Source organism: Ptychodera flava, chromosome 21 (assembly GCF_041260155.1).
Source record: "Ptychodera flava strain L36383 chromosome 21, AS_Pfla_20210202, whole genome shotgun sequence".
Classification (NCBI taxonomy): Eukaryota; Metazoa; Hemichordata; class Enteropneusta; family Ptychoderidae; genus Ptychodera; species Ptychodera flava.
In genome coordinates, this window is record NC_091948.1 from 16712281 (window position 1) to 16736659 (window position 24379).

Genomic DNA, 24379 nt, shown 5'->3' on the forward strand with positions numbered 1-24379 from the left:
TTTCTTGTCATTATACCATTCCTTTCCTTAATAAATGCACAAACATGATGAAATATCTTTGAGCAGTAAGCATGCATCTGGAATGAAACCGAGCACTATGGGAACTCTGTATCTAGAATGAAAGTGTGATGACTCCTTTATATAGTGAATAAAAATGAATGGAAATTTTAAAGTTGTTATCATTGTGCCTTGAGTACACCAATCTATTGCATTGTATTATTCTTGTATTTCATTCCTGACCCATGGTTTGTACTAAACAGTTTCACTCTCGGTCACACTACCCTCTTTTTCAATTAAAGATGTGAAGCGTTTTGTAATCCCAATTTATTTTGGTCCATACATGACTCACAATAGATTAAAGCACATACTGCAAACCATACATCATGTTTTCTTACTTTGCTATTGTAATTATTTTTCTTTCATTTATGTAATATTTAATGGCCTATCCCTTCCATGTGTAATTCACAAAGCTGCCTGTTTTACATATTCACACACGTTAGCTCTTGCTACTATACCCTCCACGCTCTCCCTAATCACAGCTCATCCAGAGTGTCAACTTTAATTTAATTTTTCCGATTATAATCCACATTAAATCAAAGAAAAGGCTGCAGTTGCCAGTCACTTTTTATGCTTGAATCGACCAGACTCTCATGACAGAATGTTCTCTTGCCAGATACACTACCTCTGCCAAAAACCCCTCCCCCAAAAATCCCAGACTGTGCAGGAATTTGAGGGAAGAGTTTAATGGAAGTAACCTCTCTATGGGAGTGACATCACCTACCTTTCTCACATTCCTGGCTGCTGGGAGTGCGGGATCGAGAGTGTGGGATAAATCGATCCCACACTCTCAGAAACCGTCCCACACTCTGCAGTAAATATTACACGACCTCTGATTGGATGATAAGCAGTCTGTTTTGTTCCATGCGCAAAATGTTATCCAATGGCACGACGAGTAACACACGGACTAGAACTACAAAGTAAGCAGGTCAAAGTACAGCGGCAGACGACAGAGTTGTCACGATTTTTGATAATATTGTACGTGTCCAATATGAATTTAACGCATTTTGTGGTCATGTGAGAAAAAGAATCTCACACACCAAGGACCTGGGATCAGATTTCTCACACTCGTTGGGGGTATTTTGTCTCACACGAGCCGCAGGCGAGTGTGAGACAAAATATCCCCAACTCGTATGAGAAATCTGATCCCAGGTCCTTGGGATGGTGAGATTCTATTAGTCTTTGGATGTGACATCACATGCTTTCCCCACACCACCCCAACATCTCCATCATTTATTTCTGGAGATAAGAGGTCGAATTATTAAAGTGGTTGAATCGATAGGGGTTGTATGGTACCTGCTGCGCTTCAGACCACCATGCACCCAGCGACATCACTAGCATATCAACATGACCTAAGTTTGTTTTTTGTGACAATTGAAAACCTGGATGATGTTTCTTACAAATTTGTTCGACAGTCCACTTGCGTTTAAAACGCATTCGTTGAACGAAAGTGACTACACGTCGACATTGCTGGCCACCACATTACATACTGCTTATTTGTAGTGTGCAATAACACGTCATATGTCAACAACAACATCGCTTTTTGGACGCTTTGAGATTCAGGAGATGAAGCCACCGATAAGTAGAACAAAGAGTAATATATAATGTCCAGGTCCACTTGATGTAAAGCAGTGTCAAAATGTGTGTCTGAGCAGGAATAACCTCCTTTATTATACATTGAAAGTCTGAACAGTGTGTGCCAAGGCTGTTTCCATTTTTATTTTCTTTTTTCATTAAAGAACTGAACACTCTGATATATCCATTCAGAATGATTAGCAGTTGAGTACAACTTGTACAGGAATTCCACCTACAGTGTTTTTCCTCAGCCCTGATGACAACACCTTATGCTTTTAAAATTTTGTAAAACAGATGGCATGAGAAGCTAAGGTCAATCCAGACAAGACAAAAAAAATAACTTTTTCATGATTGAAAGGACATTATCATACCTGCAAAAGACAAACTACTGGATCAGGAAACAAATGAAGAGTACATTGCCTTTCTAAAGGGCTGTAAGTGAGGTTGGTATGTAACCCTGGGCAATGCTTGATCCTTAACTTATCATTCGCCAAGTGTGAGCCATGTACCAACTGCATTTCAATGCCTCCTCAAATTACCTTCATGCCTTCGGGCACACAATGTAAATATTATCTATTGTTATATCTCTTTTCATGATTAATATTGCTATTGTGCAAAATATATCCTGTATAAAAGTACAAGTCACCATAATTTTTTTAAAAATCTGATATAACTGTTAATAATTTCAAGTGTAAACTGGTTATATATTATATGGTTTATCAAAAGCAATGGCAAGAAGTAACAAGTTTTTGTGAGATTAAAACTATCACATTCATATGAAATACACAAATTTTAAAAAAAGCCCTGAATCTTCAATACAGTCTGTGAAGTCACTTAATATCTGCATTCTAAATTGTTGTTAGATATGAAATCATTCTTTCTCAAAGAGACTGGTACTCGGACCTTATCGCATTATTGACCTTTGTTGGACATGACCTTTAGTCATGTACAACTGGGTAGGATGCACAGTCTGCTAATCCACACATATTCTCACCACGTTTGATCCAAAAATATCTGAGGAAAGATGACATTGAGAATTGTCTTTAAAGGAAGCTTTTGTACAATTGTAGAGGTGTATATATATACCTACGTTAAAATACCTAACTTAAAATATTTAGTCAATATATATATACACACACACACACACACATATATATATATATATATATATATATATATATATATATATATATATATATATATATATATATATATATATATATATATATATATATATATATATATATATATATATATATACACAAACACACACACAGTTATTCCCATATTCCAAAAATCATCACACAATAGCAAGGTAATAATTACGGTAATGTATAAAATTTCTGGGTGATATCGTGCCCATGAAAGTCCTGGTCAGCTCTCCAAGAAACCATTGTCATGTGATATCTTATACATGTACGCCCCACTCAGCTCCCTCATAAACCACGGTGATAACTTATTCATGTAAGCGCCACTCAGCTCCCCCAAGAAACCATGGTGATATCTTACCCATGCAAACCCCAGTCAGCTCCCCAGGAATTCTTGACGATCCAATACTTCTCACCACTTTCAGTTTCATTGAACCCTGTGGCCAGCACAGCGTGGTTCACATGCTCTGGACTCTTTCTGCATAGTTTACTATCAACAAAATCAAATGGTAACTAATATCAAGTAAAAATATATACAGTGCTAAAATATTCTTTTGAGTTTCATAACATTCTAGGCACATTGGCAAGAAGGGATAAAAATAGCGTCAATGACACTGTAGCTCCCATCCTGGACTATTTAGTGTTTGTTCTCTGGTCAGATATTTGAACATGTGTGAAAGGGATAAAGTGCATGAAGTGAAAATACTTAAATGTAATGTACTGGAGACAGTGAAATATGTTTAATGTATTTATTCAGAATATAAAATGGAAAAAATAATAATAATAATAATAATATTTAATTCTTAAAAAATGCACTCCACAAACGTCTCAGTGCGCTGAACACAAGTATTTAAAAGATACAAAAACAGCTAAAAACTCAAAAAACTACAATTATGAGTAAAACTTGGTAAAAAGATGGGTCTTCAAACAACGTTTAAAAGAAGTAACATTTCTGGCACAACGAATTTCTGAAGGCAGTGCATTCCACAGCAGAGGAGCACATACCGAAAATGCTCTTTGACCGTAGGACTTATTAAAATATCCGCGAGGAGTTAAACGCAATTTCTCAGAAGATAGCAGATTTCTTGACGGTACGTACAGATCAATTAAATCGGTCAGATAAAGCGGTGCATCACCTCTAACAATCCTAAAAGTAGTCAATAAAATTTTGAATTGAATACGAGCTTTCACAGGTAACCAGTGTAAATTAATGAAAACGGGTGATGTGGTCATATTTGCGTGTACCTGTGACGAGACGGGCTGCTGCATTTTGAACAGACTGCAGACGGGTCAGCGGGTCATTTGAGATGCCATAGAACAGACTGTTACAATAGTCAAATCTAAAATACAGAATTAGATATATCGAATACTGTGATACAACCATTAACTCAACAAGTCATTTACAATGACATAGTCCCCACTTGTAATAGGAGTATAAGTCTTGATGGGGCAGGAAAATGTGGTCATTAAGAAGTATCACTGGAGTGTATATGTTGACATCTATGGGCACATAGGTCTATGTCATTGTTCCCAATTTGAAACACATGTCTAAGTTATGGTTCTAAATCGGAAAAAAAGATCAGACCTCTAGCAGTATTGGCCAGCCAAGAAATACATATGCACATTATAAATGAGGTACAAGATGTGACATCTTAAGGTCTAATATCCTATCAAAATTGGAGGGTATAGAACTTGTGGTTACTGAGATATGCATATATATGTATAATCAAGGTCAAAGGTCATCGAGGTCACATGACATTTTGAAAAAAAAATCATATTGCTAATTAATCCCTATATGCCAAAAAATCAGATCTCTAGCTCTATTCGCTTGCCCAGAATTAGATGTGTACATAATTGATGAGGTAAAGCGTGTGTTGTCATAAGGTCTCCCATCTTACTAAATACAAAGGACATAGCACTTGTGGTTACTTATTTATTGACATAAACATATATTTTAGGTAAAAGGTCATCGAGGTCACATGACATTTAATCAAAAAATTTCTCTCCTATAGTTATCCCTATATACCAAAAATCAGACATCCAGCTCTATTGGCTTGCTCAGAATGAGATATGTGCATAATTATTGAGGTACAGTATGTGGTGTCATAAGGTGTCCAATCATACAAGGGTGTAGCACTTGTGGTTACTGAGTTATGGACAAATATGTATATTTGAGGTCAAAGGTCACCGAGGTCACGTGACGTTTTGTCAAAAAAATTGTATTGCTAAGTTATCCCTATATACCAAAAATCAGACCTCTAGCTCTATTGTCTTGCTCTAAATTAGATATGCGCATAATTAATGAGGTACAATATGTGGCGTCATAAGGTGTCCCATCATACCATACATGAAGGGTGTAGCACTTGTGGTTATTGAGTTATGGACAAATATGTATATTTGAGGTCAAAGGTCACCAAGGTCACGTGACATTTTGTCAAAAAAATTGTATTGCAAAGTTATCCCTATATACCAAAAATCAGACCTCTAGTTCTATTGGCTTGCTCAAAATTAGATATGCGCATAATAAATGAAGTACAATATGTGGTGTCATAAGGCACAAGATCACTAATTCACTTCCGGGTTCGTTACCTACAGAGATAGTTCGGAAGAAAAATAGTGCAGACCTTGAAGTTTTGATATCTGCAGGGATGCTTGTTTAGTTTGAACTTTAACGTCAAGAATTTTTGTAAAGATATTTTTCTGCCTGAATCAAAATGCAGACTGTTGTGAATAATGGCTGAAGCATTTGGTGATAATATGAGGAGTTCTAGGACCCATAGAAATCATAACAATAAGCCTGAAATTTGTCAAAAAAACCACTGAGGGCGTTATTTTCATCGCTATCTCAAAATTTCCGTGGACTTGCCCACACAGTCAAGCTGACATTGACCTAACACCTGTTAAGAGGATTCGTGCCGCTGAATGTTTTAAAATAGGAAAATCGAGCTCAACGCTACTGTGGTGGCCTATGGGAAATAATCATACCATATATGAAGGCTGAAGCACTTGTGGTTACTGAGTTATGGACAAATATGTATATTTGAGATCAAAGGTCATCAAGGTCACATGACATTTTGTCAAAATATCCGAGATATATGCGTGAACGGATGGACTCACGGATGGACGAACAGACGGACATGACCCAATCTATAAGCTCACTGGACTTCATCCGTGGGGACTAAAAATTGTGTCACTGCATCCTTTTTGCAATATGAATACGATGAGAAACTAAATTTTTATTTTTCGTGGCCTTATACATGGGAGTCTATGGAAATCTGCCTTATACATGGGAGTCTATGGACGTGTAAACTAAAAATATGCAAATTTCACCACGATTTGCCCAAATTTGGGAAAGGTCACTCCTATGCACTTCCATACCAAGTTTCAAATCAATCGGACTTGTGGTTTCAGAGAAGAAGATTTTTTGACCAAAAATGGGAGAAAATTACAAAAAAAATTCATGAAAAATAGCAAGTTCAAGATACTGACCCAAGATGTGCACAATCATTTCATGTCAGCCCAAAGTACTTACATGCTAATTTTTCATGTAATCTGCTCAGTGGTTATTGAGTTTTTTCAATTGTTTTTACATTTTTTCACTTAATTTGCATATTTTTGGCAATGACAACTTCATTTGAACAAAATCTCATCTACAGCCCATCATCCATGTACACACCAAATATCAAGATAAAATGTACAGCAGTTTTGGAGTTTTCGATGTTGACGGACAGACATACAGACATACAGACATTTCCCTAGCCTATAAGAATAGCTTCCATTGCCATATATACATATGGCTATGGGAGCTAAAAATGTACCAATTGAACCAGAATATCTGTAAGCCTGTGATAAAAACTGCCTCACATAGAAGTTTGAAATAAATTTTTCACCAATAGTCCTGCAAGATTAGCCACCTATTTCAATTATCGCTGTCATCAGTTTAAAATTTGCTCTGGTGATAAAATATTAAAGGCTCTCCTTTCAGTCTTAGTATATGATCCTGTAATTGTACCAAGTTTGGGTTAAATTTACCGTAGTCTGCTGTACCGTATGGTCAATGGGTTTCAGTATGTATAAGCCAGTACTGTGAAATTTGAAAGTGCCAATGGTTTCACAAAATGGACGTGCAGTGTTCAGCAGACTCAGTACAATAGATCACGTGATACGAGCAAAACAAACTACCATGTTCAAAAATGTGTGGAAATACGCATATTTCTATGTGCATTTGTGCACATGGTTTTACTTGTATTGTGGTTTGTTTGAATTCTGGGTTTAAACTACTTGCTTATAGCCCAATATTGGCGGGCGTTCTTATCAAAATTCCATTTTAGCTGAATATCACAACTCAATCGGTAGGCAGCTGAAGCGCTGTATTTGATGATGTATTTGCTATTCAAGTAGTACAGGTCATTTAGATACAGGGTAATAAATCATTATGACTGCTCAATGATTGGACCTGGCTTTATAAGACTGAAGGTAGTTCATGGATTATTTGACTCCTTCATTGCATTACCTGCTGTAAACTCCCCTTTTGTAAAACTGGAAATCAATAGACACATCATAGGCTATGCTGACTGGCCCATGGTTGTAAACAGCATCCAGTATGCCACTTTCATCTCCCTGGAAATGCGAGGATGGAGAAATATCAGTTCCTGTAATGCTTTCCTTATCAAATGGCCTTGATCGATAGATTACCCTGTACTGTTTCAATATCAACACTGGGTTGGGTTACCTTGCCTGGGATGCAGGGTGTCAAGCATCCTTTACATGTTACAGATAGGGTGCTGAATATAAATGACATCCTGCCCAATGCCAGGACATAGAGTGGTTCTCTAAATGTGTGTCTACTGGTAGACACTAAGACGGGATGGCATGGGATCTACCAAATAATAGCTTTCTTTTGTTAAAATTCAAAGTAAGACCCAATTATAGAAACCATGTGCCAAAAGGAATGCATTAGAAACACATGAAGGCAAAATCAAAAACAACAAAAGCGTTTATCCATACCTGTGTCTGCTATACACAAACTCAATGCTTCTTATCATACTTATAATCTTTGAGGTAAACACGGATCATTCATCTATGTTGTATTTGTTAAAATTCAGAGTATTCAGCTTTGATATTTGGCTCACATACAGGAAGTCATATGTAGATATGCAAATGAACTAATTATGATATGTCACACTAATCAAACTTCCAGCTTGACGAAATGTAAGTATGATATGAACTTGTTATCTTTGATAAGAAATACTGCTTTGAAGAAAGTGTGTTGGCTAAGTGTAATGCCATCTTAAGAACACTTGAAATGTACTTTTAGGATAATTACCATAGTTATGTTGACTATATCTGCAACATAGGCAACTGTCTTTGAACTATTAAACTTACACTTGCCTTCCTAAAAATCAATATAGGAAGAATGGATGTTTGGTTAGTTTATGATCATGAAATCATTTTGGCAAATAGCTTTGATCTTTTCACTAATTGCGCTAAAAAATAATTATGGCTTACAAAATAATTTTTGTAAATTTTAGATGAAAATGTAAGGGAAACTGGAAACTGTAGGTCAAGGTCAACGTGGTAAAAGGCTCTTAGGCTTGAATGTGCCTCGAAATTGAAAGACTTAAACTTTTTGCCCAAACTTTCCTCAAGAAAACTTTTCCTTCAAAATGAGCCCCTACAAGTGCTAGACCAAAATTGCATTCAAAAACTTTGAGAGTTGATACCTGTCGAAGAGGCGTATTCTTAATTTGGACATTTGGTGTGTCTTTTATCAAGAGTAAAAGCCACACAAAATGCAATTACCATTCTTACAAGACAACATCAATACAGATGAAATATTTTGCCAGTATCTTAATACAACACTTACCCAGCCTTTGTACGGATAGTCGGCTTCAGATTCTAAACCATTGTTGTATTTGATGTATTCAAATGCTTGAGATGGCAGACCACTGTATTAGGAGATATTACGTATCAGATTGACATATATGTTGGCTTGCAGACTTTTATATTATTTGGCCAGGACCATGGGTTCCACCAAGCATTCAAAAGGCTCATGGGACAAACAAAACCGTGTGTACAAACGAGCATCCATTTCGCTATGCTTTTTTTCACATGGATTTGCTTGGTCCACAATCACATGATTATTTGGGCGTAATGAGTTCTTAGAACACCATGTGTCCTTTTTCTGTTAGAGGTGAACCATTATCTGTTTATTCAGTGCTTTACCTGCGTGAAATTGCACTTAAAATTCTCACCCATGACAATGCACAATTGGAAAAAATGTTCATTTATTTGCCTATCAATTGTCGGTTGATTCTTGCATAATTTGTTTCTGACATATTGAATTTACATAAACTTTGTTTTTCTTGAGTACAGATCCTAAAACAGTACTCTACTTAAATTGAGTCAAGAAATCTCAATTCATCTTTCTGTGAGCAAAGACTGAATAAGACAAATGTGTGCAATCAACCTACACAATATAGATTTGAAAAAATAAATGAACATCATATTTAAATATTTTCAGATTTAAAAAGAAGTTTAAATAATGCCGTAGAAAACTTCAATTTCAAGGATTTTCACTTTTTATAGTACACAAAATATATGGATAATGATGTGTTTATAAAACTCATGTATATGTGAAATTTATTCTGTTCTTCAGCAGCAGTGAAATTTCATATCAATTTTGGCTTCTAAGCTTGCTATCAAGCTTTAACTTTAGTGAAAAAACGAATTACCCATCACATCCATGGTTGTTGAATGCCTGAGCACAGTCAACCAGCTGTTGTTCTGACAAAGGAATTAATTTTGAATATGCTATAGCTGTGTGAGATTCCAGAGCTCCAGTTGTAGAGAATGACCAGCAACTTCCACAAAAACCCTACGTACAGCAAAGTAAGACATATGTGTGTTTAATATGCAAATAAGAAGGTCCTTGGTTGAAGGGTGAACAAAGGTGCAAATCGAAAAGTTCAATGTATACGCACACACTATGTTCACACTAAAAATGACTTGTGAAAGACAGAAAACATGTTACTAAGTTGAATATATTGCAAGTGTCTTTGTTAGGCACCTATATGTGCTCGTCAAAAATATTTCTTGATTGAGTAAAGAAAAGAGTGAAGTGATGATCAGAATGTCAATGACTCACTATCAGAGGATGGTGAGTTCGAGACCCGGTTCAAGTCCCGATAGATTCAGAGTAGCGGATTCACTGTCTGAGGACGGTGAATTCGAGATTCTAGCTCAGTGTTGTGCCCTTGAGCAAGGCACGTCACTCCTAAGTGCTCCATTTGGGTAGTGGGTCATGGGTACCTCATCCTGTAAATGGGCTAGCACCTGTTGGATAATGAACTAAAAAAAAAAAAGTAAAAAAAGATCTGGCCATCTACTCAATAAAAACAAATGATTTTGTAAAATCAAACACTGGTGGCGCTAATCTCTTCACACAAGCATGTGTTGTAGCAGCTGCACATAATGGTACAAAATGTGCATAATGGTCATTCTGTATTTCTGTGTTTTACAGTGCGTTGTCTAAATTTACACAACACTGACTCAAGAACTACTCTTTGACACTTGAAAATTTCATATATTACACATACCAGTACGGGGTCGACACACAGACATTTCTCAAATTTATTATTCTCTCATTTGCAGTTGACAACATGCAGAGATGTATTTTACTACTCTGTTATCTCTGCTTTTATGATACAGGTAGTGCATTGTGTAAACAAGTCATCGTTGATGACACAGTCCCCACTTGTTAATAGGTACTTTGATTACAGGCCCTCAGAGAGGATAGAGTCCTCTTCATTAGGTCTGTGATAAAAATACTTTTGAATAAATTCGCTTGATACATGTCTGAGTTGTAGTTCAGGACATGAAAAAATGGTAATAAAATGGCCACATGGTGGCCATATTGGATCGTATCACAAAACAAATCAATGTGCATATGTATGACTTAGGTCAATGTCCTTGTACCAACTTTGATTAAAATCGGTTGAGATATGCCTGAGTTATGGCTTTGTACATGAAAAAATCATAACAAAATGGCCGCACAGCAGCCATATTGAATCGTATCACAAAACAAATTAACATGCATATGTATGATATTGGTCAATCTCCTTTTACCAACTTTGAATAAAATCGCTTGTTACATGTCTGAGTTATGGTTCTGGACATGAAAAAACGTAATAAAATGGCCACACGGCGGCCATATTGGATCGTATTACAAAACAAATCAATGTGCATGTGTATGACATTGGTCAATCTCCTTTTACCAACTTTGAATAAAATCGCTTGTTACATGTCTGAGTTATGGTTCTGGACATGAAAAAACCTAATAAAATGGCCACACGGCGGCCATATTGGATCGTATTACAAAACAAATCAATGTGCATGTGTATGACATAGGTCAATGTCCTTGTACCAACTTTGAATAAAATCGGTTGAGATATGCCTGAGTTATGGCTCTGTATATTAAAAATCGTAACAAAATGGCCGCACAGCAGCCATATTGGATTGTATCACAAAACAAATTGATGTGCATGGCTATGACATTGATCAATGTCCTTGTACCAACTTTGAATAAAATCTGTTGAAACATGCCTGAGTAATGGCTCTGTACATGAAAAAATCATAATAAAATGGCCGCCTGGCGGCCATATTGGATCGTATCACAAAACAAATTTACGTGCATATGTATGACATAGGTCAATGTCCTTGTACCAACTTTGAATAAAATCAGTTGAGATATGACTGAGTTATGGCTCTGTACATGAAAAAATCGTAATAAAATGGCCGCCTGGCAGCAATATTGGATCGTATCACAACAAAATTGACTGCATATGTATAACATAGGTCAATGTCCTTGTATCAACTTTGAATAAAATCAGTTGAAACATGCCTGAGTTATTGCTCTGTACATGAAAAAATCGTAATAAAATGGCCGCCTGGCAGCCATATTGGATCGTATCAGGAAACAAATCGACGTGCATCTGTATGACATATGATGTAATCCTTGTACCAAGTTTGAATGAAATCGCTGCAGGCGTCTCTGAGATATCTGCGTGAACGGACGGATGCACGGACAGACGCACGCACGGACGCACGCACGCACGCACGGACATGACCAAACCTATAAGTCCCCTCGGACGATGTCCGTGGGGACTAATTAATTACAAACAGGAGAGTATGTCTTGTGTTTGTAAGCCAGTGAACATTCATTTTTGTAATTAGATTATACTTTCAATTGTTTGAATGTTCAGGGATGCTGAAATTGAAATCAGTATTATTCTATATTTTTGGAATAGTGTTTTGCTGTAACATTTGGACAGCTAGCCAGCATGTAGAGGTCAAATAAACCATTATTAACATTATTATCATTGCAGATGACAATCTAGTTGACATAGCCATGTATGGCTATTAATATGACGATAGGTGAAAATAGTTGGCAGCCATTATACAGGGCTAGTTGTGATAACCAGAGATATCTATCTTGTTGATAGCTATACATGGACAGCAATGTTGATGGCGGAGGAAAATTATTCAGGCAGCCAGCCATACAGGGCTTGTAAATGCTTATACAAGATTTGGTACCCTGTACCTGTAAAAGGTCAGTAGCTGTAACTTTTGATTATTTTTTTCACTATTGTTGTTTTGTATGTCAAATGCAAGTTCTTGTTCTACTCGGATCCCCCAAGCATGTTAAAATACCAACTATTTAGCTTGACAACACATCGTCTATACACGTGAAATGCACTGTTACTGTTTACATTTGAATTCTAGTCTAGACTGAGATTCACATGTCGATAATAATACCGTAGACTACACACGTACAGGTTGAGTTATCAAGCTAAACACTGTGTATCTCAACATTCTTTGGGCAGATTGAAGAACAAGAAATTGTAGTTGACATTAACCGTTTTCGTGCTAAAGCCAATTTTTATCTCCTTTACAAAATAAAGATGGACAATTTTTTTCCAGATTGTGCAAAAACTTTGCAAAAAAACTGTAGCCAATGAAATGGGATGTCCATTTGGTCCGAAATTGTGAAAAAGTTACAGAAAAATTCATAAAAATTGGTAAAATGTTGCAAAATTTTAATTGGAAAAATTGCAGCACTCAAAGGGCTAAATAGAAACTGTTAGTTGATGTTGAAAAGTTAAAAAGTTAAAAATCATCAAATTAAGTTACAGCTACTGGCCTGTGAGTTAATTTAGCAATTGCTTGAGATCTCTTTGCATCTGCCCTTCATCAATAAATGTATGAACATTTCTTGAGTCAAAGAAAACACTGAAGAGTTACTTGAGAGTCTAATTGCCTTGGTTGGCATAATGATGGCTGGTCAATTTATGTGATAAGCAAGATGACGATCTGGTTGACAGTTTTACAGGGCTGATGATAGTGATGATAAAAAGATGGCACTATCCAGTTGACATAAAAGAAGACACAGCTGTGTAGGAAACTGAAGTATGTGACATGAAAATCATGCAATGAGCAAGGTACCTGGTCTTTGACATCAGTGACTACTTTTCTGGTCCATTTATTCCAGTCAAATGCTTTCGGAATATCCCTCCAGTGAAAGATGTGGTTACCCTGGGTTGCAGAACAATTCTGAAAAAAAACACAAAGACGAGGGTGTTATGAATTAATATTTGTATGTCTGCAACTGAAATGATAAACAGTTTGAAATATTACTTCTAATCCATAAAATTGCCAAATTCTAAATATAATGTCAAAAATATTTCTTGACTCTTGAATTCATGAATCAAATCTAAAGCATATGATCACATGCACATGAAACATGTACAGTAATTAGTCCATACCCTAATGAGACCAAAATACAGCCACTGCTGAGTTATTTTAACTAAAATATGTAATAAAATTAATCAAGTATTAATACATCATAATCCAACATTTTGCAAATGAAGCACAAGGAAATATCAAAACAATATCAATGAAGAAAATTTTTTTTTTTGGAGCCTGTCTGAGTCACCACTCAGTTGGAAGTCACCGAACGTTGAAGCTATTTCAAGTTAACTTTCAGTAATTTCAAGTAAACTTTGAAGCATCTAAACTGTATAGACGACAAGCTGTGGTGATTTCTGCTGTAACTTACACCTCCTTTTGCAACATGACATAGTGAAATGAGAGCTGAACATTTCAAAACCAATGTACCTGAGGCGCTGTAATGAGGTATTTCTTCCGAAACTCTTCAAATCCCATATCAGCAAATTTATTTACTTCTACTGTTAAATAAAGAAGGTTAAGGTAAATAAATTTACTGCAAGATAGAAGCACTTTGTGTGAAAAAATGATAATAAATTTGAAAATTGCTGTTATTTTCAGATAAATTTTAAAGGTTTGTCATTGTCCAGTACAAATGTATCCCTTTTCCTGCCAAGTCCATATTTCACCACCAGGTCAAGATGGTTAAAATTAATGAAACACAACGTATTCCATATCATGTATTTTAACATAATACTGTACATTTGAAGGCTGTTGAAAACATAATACTGTAAAGTTGATTCTTTTTGGACAAAAGATGCTATAACATACCAAGCCAAGTGGGTGAAAATACATCATGTTTTGGCTCAATACCGCTTTTTACTGACTTGGCTGATGGGGAAGAGATACAGTTATTACTGTCTGGCAGGAAAAGGGGTATAGACATATCATTACAGAAGGTGATGTTAAGATTGTAAGATTACAATAAACACTTGACGCATCTATATCATAGGATGTTATTACCCTTTGAAGAGCTGTGCTACGCGCTGCCCCCTTGGGTTGATATTCATGTCTGCTTGTTTTTTTCATATTTGATTTTACTTTTTTTTTGTCAGCAAATGCAAAATTTGGTAATATATGCAGCTATGAAAAAATGACAGTTTCCAAACAGAAACATGCACATATCATTTTTGGGACAACCCCAGGCTCCTTGGAGAGAGAGACTAAAGCATCCTAGACTGAAAGATCTGTCACTTGAGGGCGCTCTCTAAACCCCCCCCCAAGGTGCGTAGAGCGTGCCCTTACTGAGCATATTCACCATCTGAGTATTAGCTAGTATTTCAATGCCGATTTTCTACTTTGTCATTAATATTAGAGTCACAACATAATATCCCATCTAAACATTACTGAAGGAGCCTTGAAGTTTGAAGAAATACAGACCGACAATCTCAAAAAGAACTTGTGAAAAAAAATCATAGCGTCAATGACACTGTAGCTCCCATCCTGGACTATTTAGTGTTTGTTCTCTGGTCAGATATTTGAACATGCGTGAAAGGGATAAAGTGCATGAAGTGAAAATACTTAAATGTAATGTACTGGAGACAGTGAAATATGTTTAATGTATTTATTCAGAATATAAAATGGAAAAAATACAGAATTAGAAATATCGTATAATGTGATACAACCATTAACTAAAAAAGTCATTGACAATGACAGTCCCCACTTGTAATAGGAGTATTAGTCTTGATGGGGCAGGGAAATGTGGTCATTAAGAAGTATCACTGGAGTGTATATGTTGAGATCTATGGGCAAATAGGTCTATGTCGTTGTTCCCAATTTGAAACACATGAGGCATGTCTAAGTTATGGTTCTAAATCGGGAAAAAAGATCAGACCTCTAGCAGTATTGGCCAGCCAAGAAATACATATGCGCATAATAAATGAGGTACAAGATGTGACATCTTAAGGTCTAATATCCTATCAAATTGGATGGTATAGAACTTGTGGTTACTGAGATATGCATATATATGTATAATCAAGGTCAAAGGTCATTGAGGTCACATGACATTTTGAAAAAAAAATTATATTGCTAATTAATCCCTATATGCCAAAAATCAGATCTCTAGCTCTATTCACTTGCCCAGAATTAGATGTGTGCAAAATCAATGAGGTAAAGCATGTGTTGTCATAAGGTCTCCCCCATCCTACTAAATACAAAGGACATAGCACTTGTAGTTACTTATTTATTGACATAAACATATATTTTAGGTAAAAGGTCATCAAGGTCACATGACATTTGGTCAAAAAATTTCTCTCCTATAGTTATCCCTATATACCAAAAATCAGACATCCAGCTCTATTGGCTTGCTCAGAATGAGATATGTGCATAATTATTGAGGTACAGTATGTGGTGTCATAAGGTATCCAATCATACCAGATATGAAGGGTGTAGCACTTGTGAATACAGAGTTATGGACAAATATGTATATTTGAGGTCAAAGGTCACCGAGGTCACATTACATTTGTCAAAAAAAATTCTCTCCTATAGTTATCCCTATATATCAAAAATCAGACCTCTGGCTCTATTGGCTTGCTCAAAATTAGATATGCACATAATTAATGAGGTACAATATGTGGCATCATAAGGTGTCCCATCATACTATACATGAAGGGTGTAGCACTTGTGGTTACTGAGTTATGGACAAATATGTATATTTGAGGTCAAAGGTCACCGAAGTCATGTCACATTTTGTCAAAAAAATAGTATTGCTAGGTTATCCCTATATACCAAATATAGTTATCAAAACAAACCACCAATTGTATGAAACATGGGCCTAATACAGACAGACTGACATTCACAGACTGGCACAGAGTGATGACATTGACCCCAAGTGTGCCTTGGCCCATGGACAGTGATAAAGATATAACAAAAAGCTGAATGCAATGATAAAATATTAAGTATAGGCCTACAGACACTGAGGGTGAATATGTTACAGCAATTTGATTAGTTTCTTTTCATTTTCTACTTCTGTGATAATTTTTAAGACAATCAAACTGCAAGGCAGTTTTAATATGTAATTGACATAATTTAATTTAATATTTAATATTTAATTATTTTATATAATTTAATTGACATACATGTTATCTTTTACAAGCACACAGCAAACTGTTCTTGATTTTTCATTTACAATATTTGACATAGACTGAAATACATAACATGCAACAATATTTACATTTTGCCCATGCACCAGATACATGGAGAGATTTCAACATGCAATCATTAACTCAGAAACCCTATAGGGAAAAGTAAACATTGTTTTCTTCCAGAACAGCTGGTATATCCACATCTGGAGCAACTTACAAACTTAACCAATTACACAAGGATGATGACACAAGAGATAAAGTTAAACTGTGGTGAACTTGACTATTCCTTTCAAATCCTTACCTAACTTGATTGACATCTTAAACTAAATACACTGCATGTTTAATGGCACACAAAAATACATCAGGGGTGTACCATTTGATAAAAGGGGTTGTCTGGAAGATTGATGAGGAACATCTTTTTTATCCGATACACTGTACATTCTTTTTTTCCCACTATCCCACCTTTTCTTTTTGACAAACCTTCTGTGGCTGATTTTTTATTGACATTTGTTTGGATTTTTTTCAAAATCTGCCAAGACCCCCCCTCCATCACTCTTTAACATTGAAAAAAACTTTGAATATATTTGTTGGAAACCAAACCTGCTGAAATCACCTCAGCTATGTTTTCTCATTATTTTTTACCGCATTTCAACACCAAATACAGTTTACCATTTCAAATGCTTACTGAATCACAACATTATCTTAAACATAGGGCCAATGTCCCTGAAGCTACTATAGACATGGATACAAAATTAAGTATTTCCTGACTGTATGAAATCATCTCACTAAGGTCATCCTAGGGACCTGTTAACCAGGGAAAGACACTTATTTTTTTATCGACTTGCCCTTCGGGCAAGTGGGGGGTTCTGTTCACTTGCCCGAATTGGAAAACCACTTGCCCAGTATAATTTACGTGTTTGAAAAAAGCTAAAACATTGGTTTTTCATTTCACGCACTTTATTTTGAAAATTATCATGCTACCATGAGAAAATGTCAGACATTCTCATAAGGTTCTCCTCACACTTGTAAGATAAAATGGCACCCCATGCAAATATAGCAAAAACAGTGCATATATGCATTTGAATATTCACCGAAACAACAGAGTAGTCCAATGTAATGCATAGTGTTGAATGTTTTCAACTGGGACAAAAATGCTTTGTTTTCTTTTTAGTATGGTGGAAAATCAAAATAATGGTTAAAATGTAAATTTACTAGTCCAATTTTTCAAGAAAGAATGTTTTGTAAAGCTGTAAAAGATTATATCCTGTAAATGGGTAGAATTTAAAGAAAACCAGAGAAAATAGGAAGCCTTTTTTAGGTTAACAAATTTCAAGATTTACAGCTACTAGCTAGTGTGGCTTTCATATTCATACAAAAAATTCTAACAGTTCATATGTTTGTATGTTTACTTTCTTGGGCCTAATGTACAAATAACAGCCATTTTAATTGTACCTTCAAGGTATTTTTGCAGTTAAAAGTTTTAACTTATCTATACAGAAAGAAAAAAATCTGTAGCTATAAAGGAATGTTTTGAAGCTTCTGAAAAATAATGTACTTCTTTGTCATGTTTTTACTGCGCTGATATCATACACAAGCCCTATGAAGTTTGGATTACCATTGCACTGTACCAGTATCCTGTGTTTTTCTAATAACCTAGGTGGTCTTTTTAATGCTCATGCGCAGACTAAATAGAATTGAAACCAACAACCTAAGGCGTCGGTGGTTTTCAATGTATATTGAAAGCTGAATTTCTCGATGTCAAACTCGCTCCAATTGCTTCTTGACAGTCATTTTAGAATGGGAAAATTCACAAACAGAGAGGTTGGTCGCCACAGACAAGTAACTTTTAGCTTATCGACCTGAAAATTAAGTCAGCGTTCATTGAAAATTCAAAGACTGGACCCGTTGACACCAAAGCTTGCTCATGACTTTCATTGCATGCGGTCTTGCCACGATGTAGCTGCAGTACAGTAGCTCGAGGTTTTGCCTGGGTATTTGGGTCGGTCTGGTTTTGCCGTCCGACCCAAATACCCAGTCAAAACCTCGAGCTACTGTACTGCAGCTAGCCACGATGCCACTCACTGTCACTCAACAAGTTAACATTGAAGAGTACGTTTTAGTAAAAGTCCCTTTTCTGTGGTGAGTTTTCACCACTGTACTTTATTTTTACATCATTATAAACGTTCATACAAAGCACAAAAACCGCTGTGTGTTTCTTTTTTTTACCGTATCGACATATTGTGAGACACCGTAACCTCACAGTCAATGCAATGAACTTTGGTGAACGTACGCTCCACCAGCTGAGCAGCTTTTTCATATGCAAAATCAGCATACGGTATTTAACCGGTTGTTTGAAGAGCATTTTATTGAAAGCGATTACATGATTCTTTCCGTCAACTCTTAATGCAATTTTATGAAAAATCTTATGGAAATGTTCACAATGACATAATATGATTATTTTTTGTTGTTTAAGTCCGTGTTCCCTCACCAGAAAATCGCTCTCGTGAATTCGATTTCAAGGTACGGTATTATTTTTTTCACTTGTCCCGTCGGGCAAGTGGCATCGGAGGTTCACTTGCCCGAACGCGACTTTCACTTGCCCCGGGCAATCGGACAACCCTTAGTGTCTTTCCCTGGTTAACCAAATATTAAAGCTGTCTGACCAGCGGTTTTGAAAAAACAAGCGACCCAATAGTCGACAGAGCTCTGCTGTGTTATGTAGAGAGCAACTTTTTGTGACATATGTATTGATGAAGATGGTTGAGATCTTTGATAGCTCATTTCAGGATGGCCTGATCTAAAATGGCAACATTAGCTGCAACAATACAAAATTGATGATTTCATCATAATATGTATAAAAATGTATACAAAATATCAAAGCTATCACATGAGTAACTTATGAGAAACAAATATTTTGACCAAAAATGGCAAAAATTGACCCAAAAATACAAAAATTGAAGATTTCATCAAATTTCACAATATCACACTAGGAGAACCCCCAGGAACCTGTATACCAAATATCAAAGGCATCAGACAAGTAGTTTTGAGAAACACATTTTTGACCAAAAATGTCAAAAATTGCACCAAAAATACGAAATTGCAGATTTCATCATATATTCTATATATCATATTTAGTTTATCTGTAGGAACCTGTATACCAAATATCAAAACTGTCAGACGAGCGGTTTTTGATGAAATAAATTTTGACCAAAAATGACAAAAAAATTCCTTAAAAATACAGATTTGCATATTTCATCACAATTGAACAAATCCAAATTGGGTTATCCCTAGGGACCTGTATACCAAATATCAAAGCTGTCAGACGAGCGGTTTTGATGAAATAAATTTTTGACCAAAAATGACAAAAAAATTCCTTAAAAATACAGATTTGCATATTTCATCACAATTTGAACAAATCCAATTTGGGTTATCCCTAGGGACCTGTATACCAAATATCAAAGCTGTCTGACCAGCGGTTCATGAAGAAGAAGATTTTTTACCAAAAACGCCTTTTTTGGCACTAATTTGTATATTTTCAACAATATCAAAAAATCAAAAAAAAGCACAATTATTTCAGGTCAGCCCAAAGTACTTACATGCTAATTTTCATGTAATCTGCTCAGTGGTTATTGAGATTTTCAATTTGACTGTTTTTACATTTTTTCACTTAATTTGCATATTTTTGGCAATGACAACTTCATTTGAACAAAATCTCATCTACAGCCCATCATCCATGTACACACCAAATATCAAGATGAAATGTGCAGGCGGTTTTGGAGTTTTTTGATGTTGACGGACAGACATACAGACATACAGACATACAGACATTTCCCTAGCCTATAAGAATAGCTTCCATGCCATATATACATATGGCTATGGGAGCTAAAAAATCATTGCCTTGACCTGCACTCAGACACACTATCGGTGTTTAATTATGTGAGGAGCATTCAAATATTGCAAAGACAAACAACACATTCTTTTTCTAACACAGAACTTCATGAGAATTTATTTTTTAAAACAAACTTTTGAATACTATATGATATAAATCAAACTCATTTATAAAGAACAATTCACAACAGCGTGTTTTTGTTCATACCTTGGTCTGTTTATAGAGGTTGGCAATATAGTACTCATAAGTGTAAGAATGGTTGCAAGTATTGTGCGTACGTGCGTAGGAATAGTTGCTGGTTTAGTACTTACATGTGTAGGAATGGTTGCCAGCATTGTGTTTGTTGATCATGTCTACGTTCTTCTTCCAGATTTCAAATCTCACCCTGTGTTCATCCTCTGTTTCATATTGCTTGTTGTACTGAGATATAAAATTAACACACTCTCAACACACATTTGCCATCACCAACAACAAATATAATTATAAGAAGAAGCAGAAGGGGTCAAACGTTGGCTTGTTTGTTTTTTCAATGTTAATTTTCATGAAAGATGATGGGCAAATGATGCCAAATAACATTAATAGGGATTGCATTATTCAGGAGCAAAAGATCCAGAGACCGAATTGAAATACAGGTACCAAGTAAGAACATTACCTGCTCAGTCCATCTTTCAAACTCCAGTTTATCTGAAAAATAATTAGAAACAGTCATTTCAATGTCTCAATATATCACATAACAATTACTTTAAATTATATTTAAATAGGTAATCTGCTTATACAGCTGATAAATTGGCAATACTTCTACAGATTTCAGATCTGTTAATAAAACATAAATACACACACACACACACACACACACACACACACACACATATATATATATATATATATATATATATATATATATATATATATATATATATATATATATATATATATATATATATATATATATATGTATATAAAAGCACAAAGAAAACTGCTTCGGTCAGCTTTTTTTGCAGGTTCTTTTGTAGAGAAAGGAATACCCAGGTAATCATGCCATTTCATCTTAAAAGCTAGCACTGTAAGGCACACCACTTTTTGAATAAATATTTTAAATTGACTTCTCATTCCAATTCTTTTGTTTCAGGGAAAATGACAACAGAAGGATGTTTTCTTGCACTTCTGATTTGCCATACTGTACCTCAGCCAGAGTTTGCATTTTCACTACGCTTTCAAAATTAATAAGAACTGTACAGACTACAATGAATGGCTTGAATGAACGAAGACACACACTGTCTACAATCACTTCTACACATACTTCCCCTTAGGATACCAGCAGTAATTTGTTGAAGACTGAAACGAGGCTTTTTTGACTAGTGGACATCTTTGAAAGTCAAATGACACCCTTTGTCCTCTGAAAGCACAAAAAAGGCCAAGTTTTGCAATTTCAGATGAAACCCGATAAATCTGCCACCGCATCAGCATATAACGCTCTCAAAATATAGCTGCCGCCAGTGTGCCAGCTGGGATTGTTTACATGCATATGATAATGTAAAATTGTAACAAACGTGTGTTGACGATGACGCAACACGCATACACTGACTGCAAAGTTAGACTCACTGTTACCATGGCAATATTAAAACGCTCTTCTGACATCGGGAACAAAAATGACCGATTAAGCGTTTCTCTTTTTTACATCCATGTTTAGTTTCAATCAATGGTTTCCATCATGTTTCATCATTCATTGAAGGCCCGGTTCATCGGTTCATGTGTACTACTAGTACTACTATACGATCCCTCTCCAAAGTAGTTTGCGATACAAAAATATATGCTGAGATATCGCAGAGCTTCGGAGATCTTATAATACATTAAAGTTTCATGAATTTCTTGTTGCATAACAGGGTGGGTGAGTCCGGGTACATATAGGGGTCACTCGCTGGCATAGCGCTACATCATGTATATGTACCTCGAGGTTTTGCATGCTGTCCACTGGTGACGCTAGGCAAAACCTCGAGCTTCTGTACTGGCAATGCTGTACTGTACGTGTATCAAAGGCGTTACGAACACATAACGGCGTGTTATTGGCAGTTATAACTTACCAAAATATTTACTAGCGATAGTAAACTGGAACGAGAAGATCAACAACAGCCAGTGTCGTCCCATCTTCAGATCTTGGAGAGAGTGCGATGTCATATGATGAATCGAGCAAAGTCCTAACCCTTATGTCCCCATAAGTCATTAACCTATGCCCTCGTCCAAAGCTCAAGTATTGCCGTAGATTCTGTAATTTTTTACGGCTAAAGAGCACTCGCTAGAGCGTATCGCTCTCGCATCTCTAATAACTGAGTTACCAGTGTTTATCCTTTGTCAAGCAAATTTGAAGCGCAGAAAATATCTACTTTCGAAAATCGAAGGAGGCTGTGTGATAGGGAAAATAAATGTGAAAGCATGGTGGCGCTCGTCATTGTACCGTGACAACTTACAACTTGCTGCGTGAACCACAGCAGGAAGGGAAAGTGAACAGCCATGATATGATATGAAATGAAATGAACCGTACTTATGCTTCGCATGCCTGGACCATAGCTCCTTTCTTTTACTATCGGTAAGTTTAAATCAGTTTTCTTTAACCTTTTGTTGGCAACCATGAGCAAATTTTCAATTCTACATCATCGGCATAGGCTCATGCCCGCAGAGGTGATGAAATGTCAAATGAATGACACATTGGTCTGTGTACACCATGGCATAACAGGAGCTACTCTTCTTGTCGTCTGCAGCCTTATCGTTTGAATCTGTGAATGAATACTCGCTTTCGTTAATTTTGATACGTTTCTACAGCTGGCAACGATTCTTTGAAAGCTCGTCTAACAAAATACGGTAGTCCAGCGATGATTAGTTTGCCTCCTCTACGCGTACGGTGCGTGTCCAGAAAGTGCTGGTCGTATATTTCAGTGGATGATGTCGATTATCGCCATCGGAACGACAGACCTGTACGAATATTGGTACAGGCGCTGGACTCGATTGTGTCTGCGTACCTGCAGTATGATGGACCATAGTCTGTGTTTTATGTTAGCACTAGGGTTTTAATAAAAGTTTCGCCACAGCTACTCCGCGATTTCAGTAGTGTACTTGCAAATTCCATAAAAACTTGAAAAGAGTTGATGGCTGCCGTCCGTGTGTTAATTCTACGGGAACAATTGAAAGTTTTGCGTTTCGAAAAACTGCAAGTATTAAAAGATGGTAAACATCTTTCATACTTCAAGTGCTTCCAAAGTGCTGAGCCCAAACGAGTGGTATAGTAAAAATATAATTAAAAATTGAGTCCAAATATCTGTCCCAAGGTGCATTCCAGGCTTAAGGGAGCCGTCATTATTTATGGCGGGGGGGATCGGAGGAATTGCTTTAGAAACTCCAAAATTTCGAGTAACCCCCCCTGCCAACCATGACGTGTTTGAGTAACTCCCCCCGCTCTCTGCTACAGAAAGTTTGAGTGACCCCCCCCTAAAAAAATTGAAAAGTTAAATATCTATACAGTAAAATGGATTGCTGCTGCGACAGGCCCTGTACAGACCCTGATTAAACCCTGTGGTACAGGTCTGTGTTGGAAAGAGATTCCATTGCTGTGACAGGGGCTGATGTACAGGTCTGTATCCAGTGCTCTGATGACATACAGTGTTCTCCGTAGGATTTTTTTACAAGAGGGCGAAAATGTGGTGCGAAGCTTGTGCGGTCGTGGGGGGAGGTCAAGAAGGGGGTGTCCCCCCTCCTGCTGTGTCCCCCCTCCTGCTGTTGGAGCTTTTGAAAAATAGAGATTAAAATGGTGTTATTTGATGGCACTTGGGGAGTATTTTTTTCAGACTTTT

The 24379-nt window shown here is 36.4% G+C and overlaps 2 protein-coding genes across 4 annotated transcripts in view; one reads left to right on the forward strand and one right to left on the reverse strand.

Moving 5' to 3' along the window:
* Positions 1-1749: 1749 nt before the first annotated feature.
* Positions 1750-22943, reverse strand: LOC139121572 (pro-cathepsin H-like). Its single transcript, XM_070686594.1, has 11 exons — positions 22619-22943; positions 21190-21221; positions 20849-20957; positions 13956-14026; positions 13284-13391; positions 9515-9657; positions 8647-8728; positions 8107-8175; positions 7294-7400; positions 3142-3270; positions 1750-2646 (listed from the first exon to the last, which is right to left on the reverse strand). Exons 1-11 carry the CDS (start codon positions 22710-22712, stop codon positions 2571-2573), a joined length of 1020 nt encoding a protein of 339 aa, XP_070542695.1. The 5' UTR covers positions 22713-22943; the 3' UTR covers positions 1750-2570.
* A 42-nt stretch (positions 22944-22985) lies between these two features.
* Positions 22986-24379, forward strand: part of LOC139121571 (GRAM domain-containing protein 2B-like) — a 105728-nt gene continuing 104334 nt past the window's right edge. For 2 of the 3 annotated variants that reach the window (XM_070686585.1, XM_070686587.1), the window contains exon 1: positions 22986-23121. The gene's annotated coding sequence lies outside the window, so the exon portion shown is untranslated. The remainder of the gene's footprint in view (positions 23122-24379) is intronic. The other variant, XM_070686586.1, reaches the window with a different exon arrangement.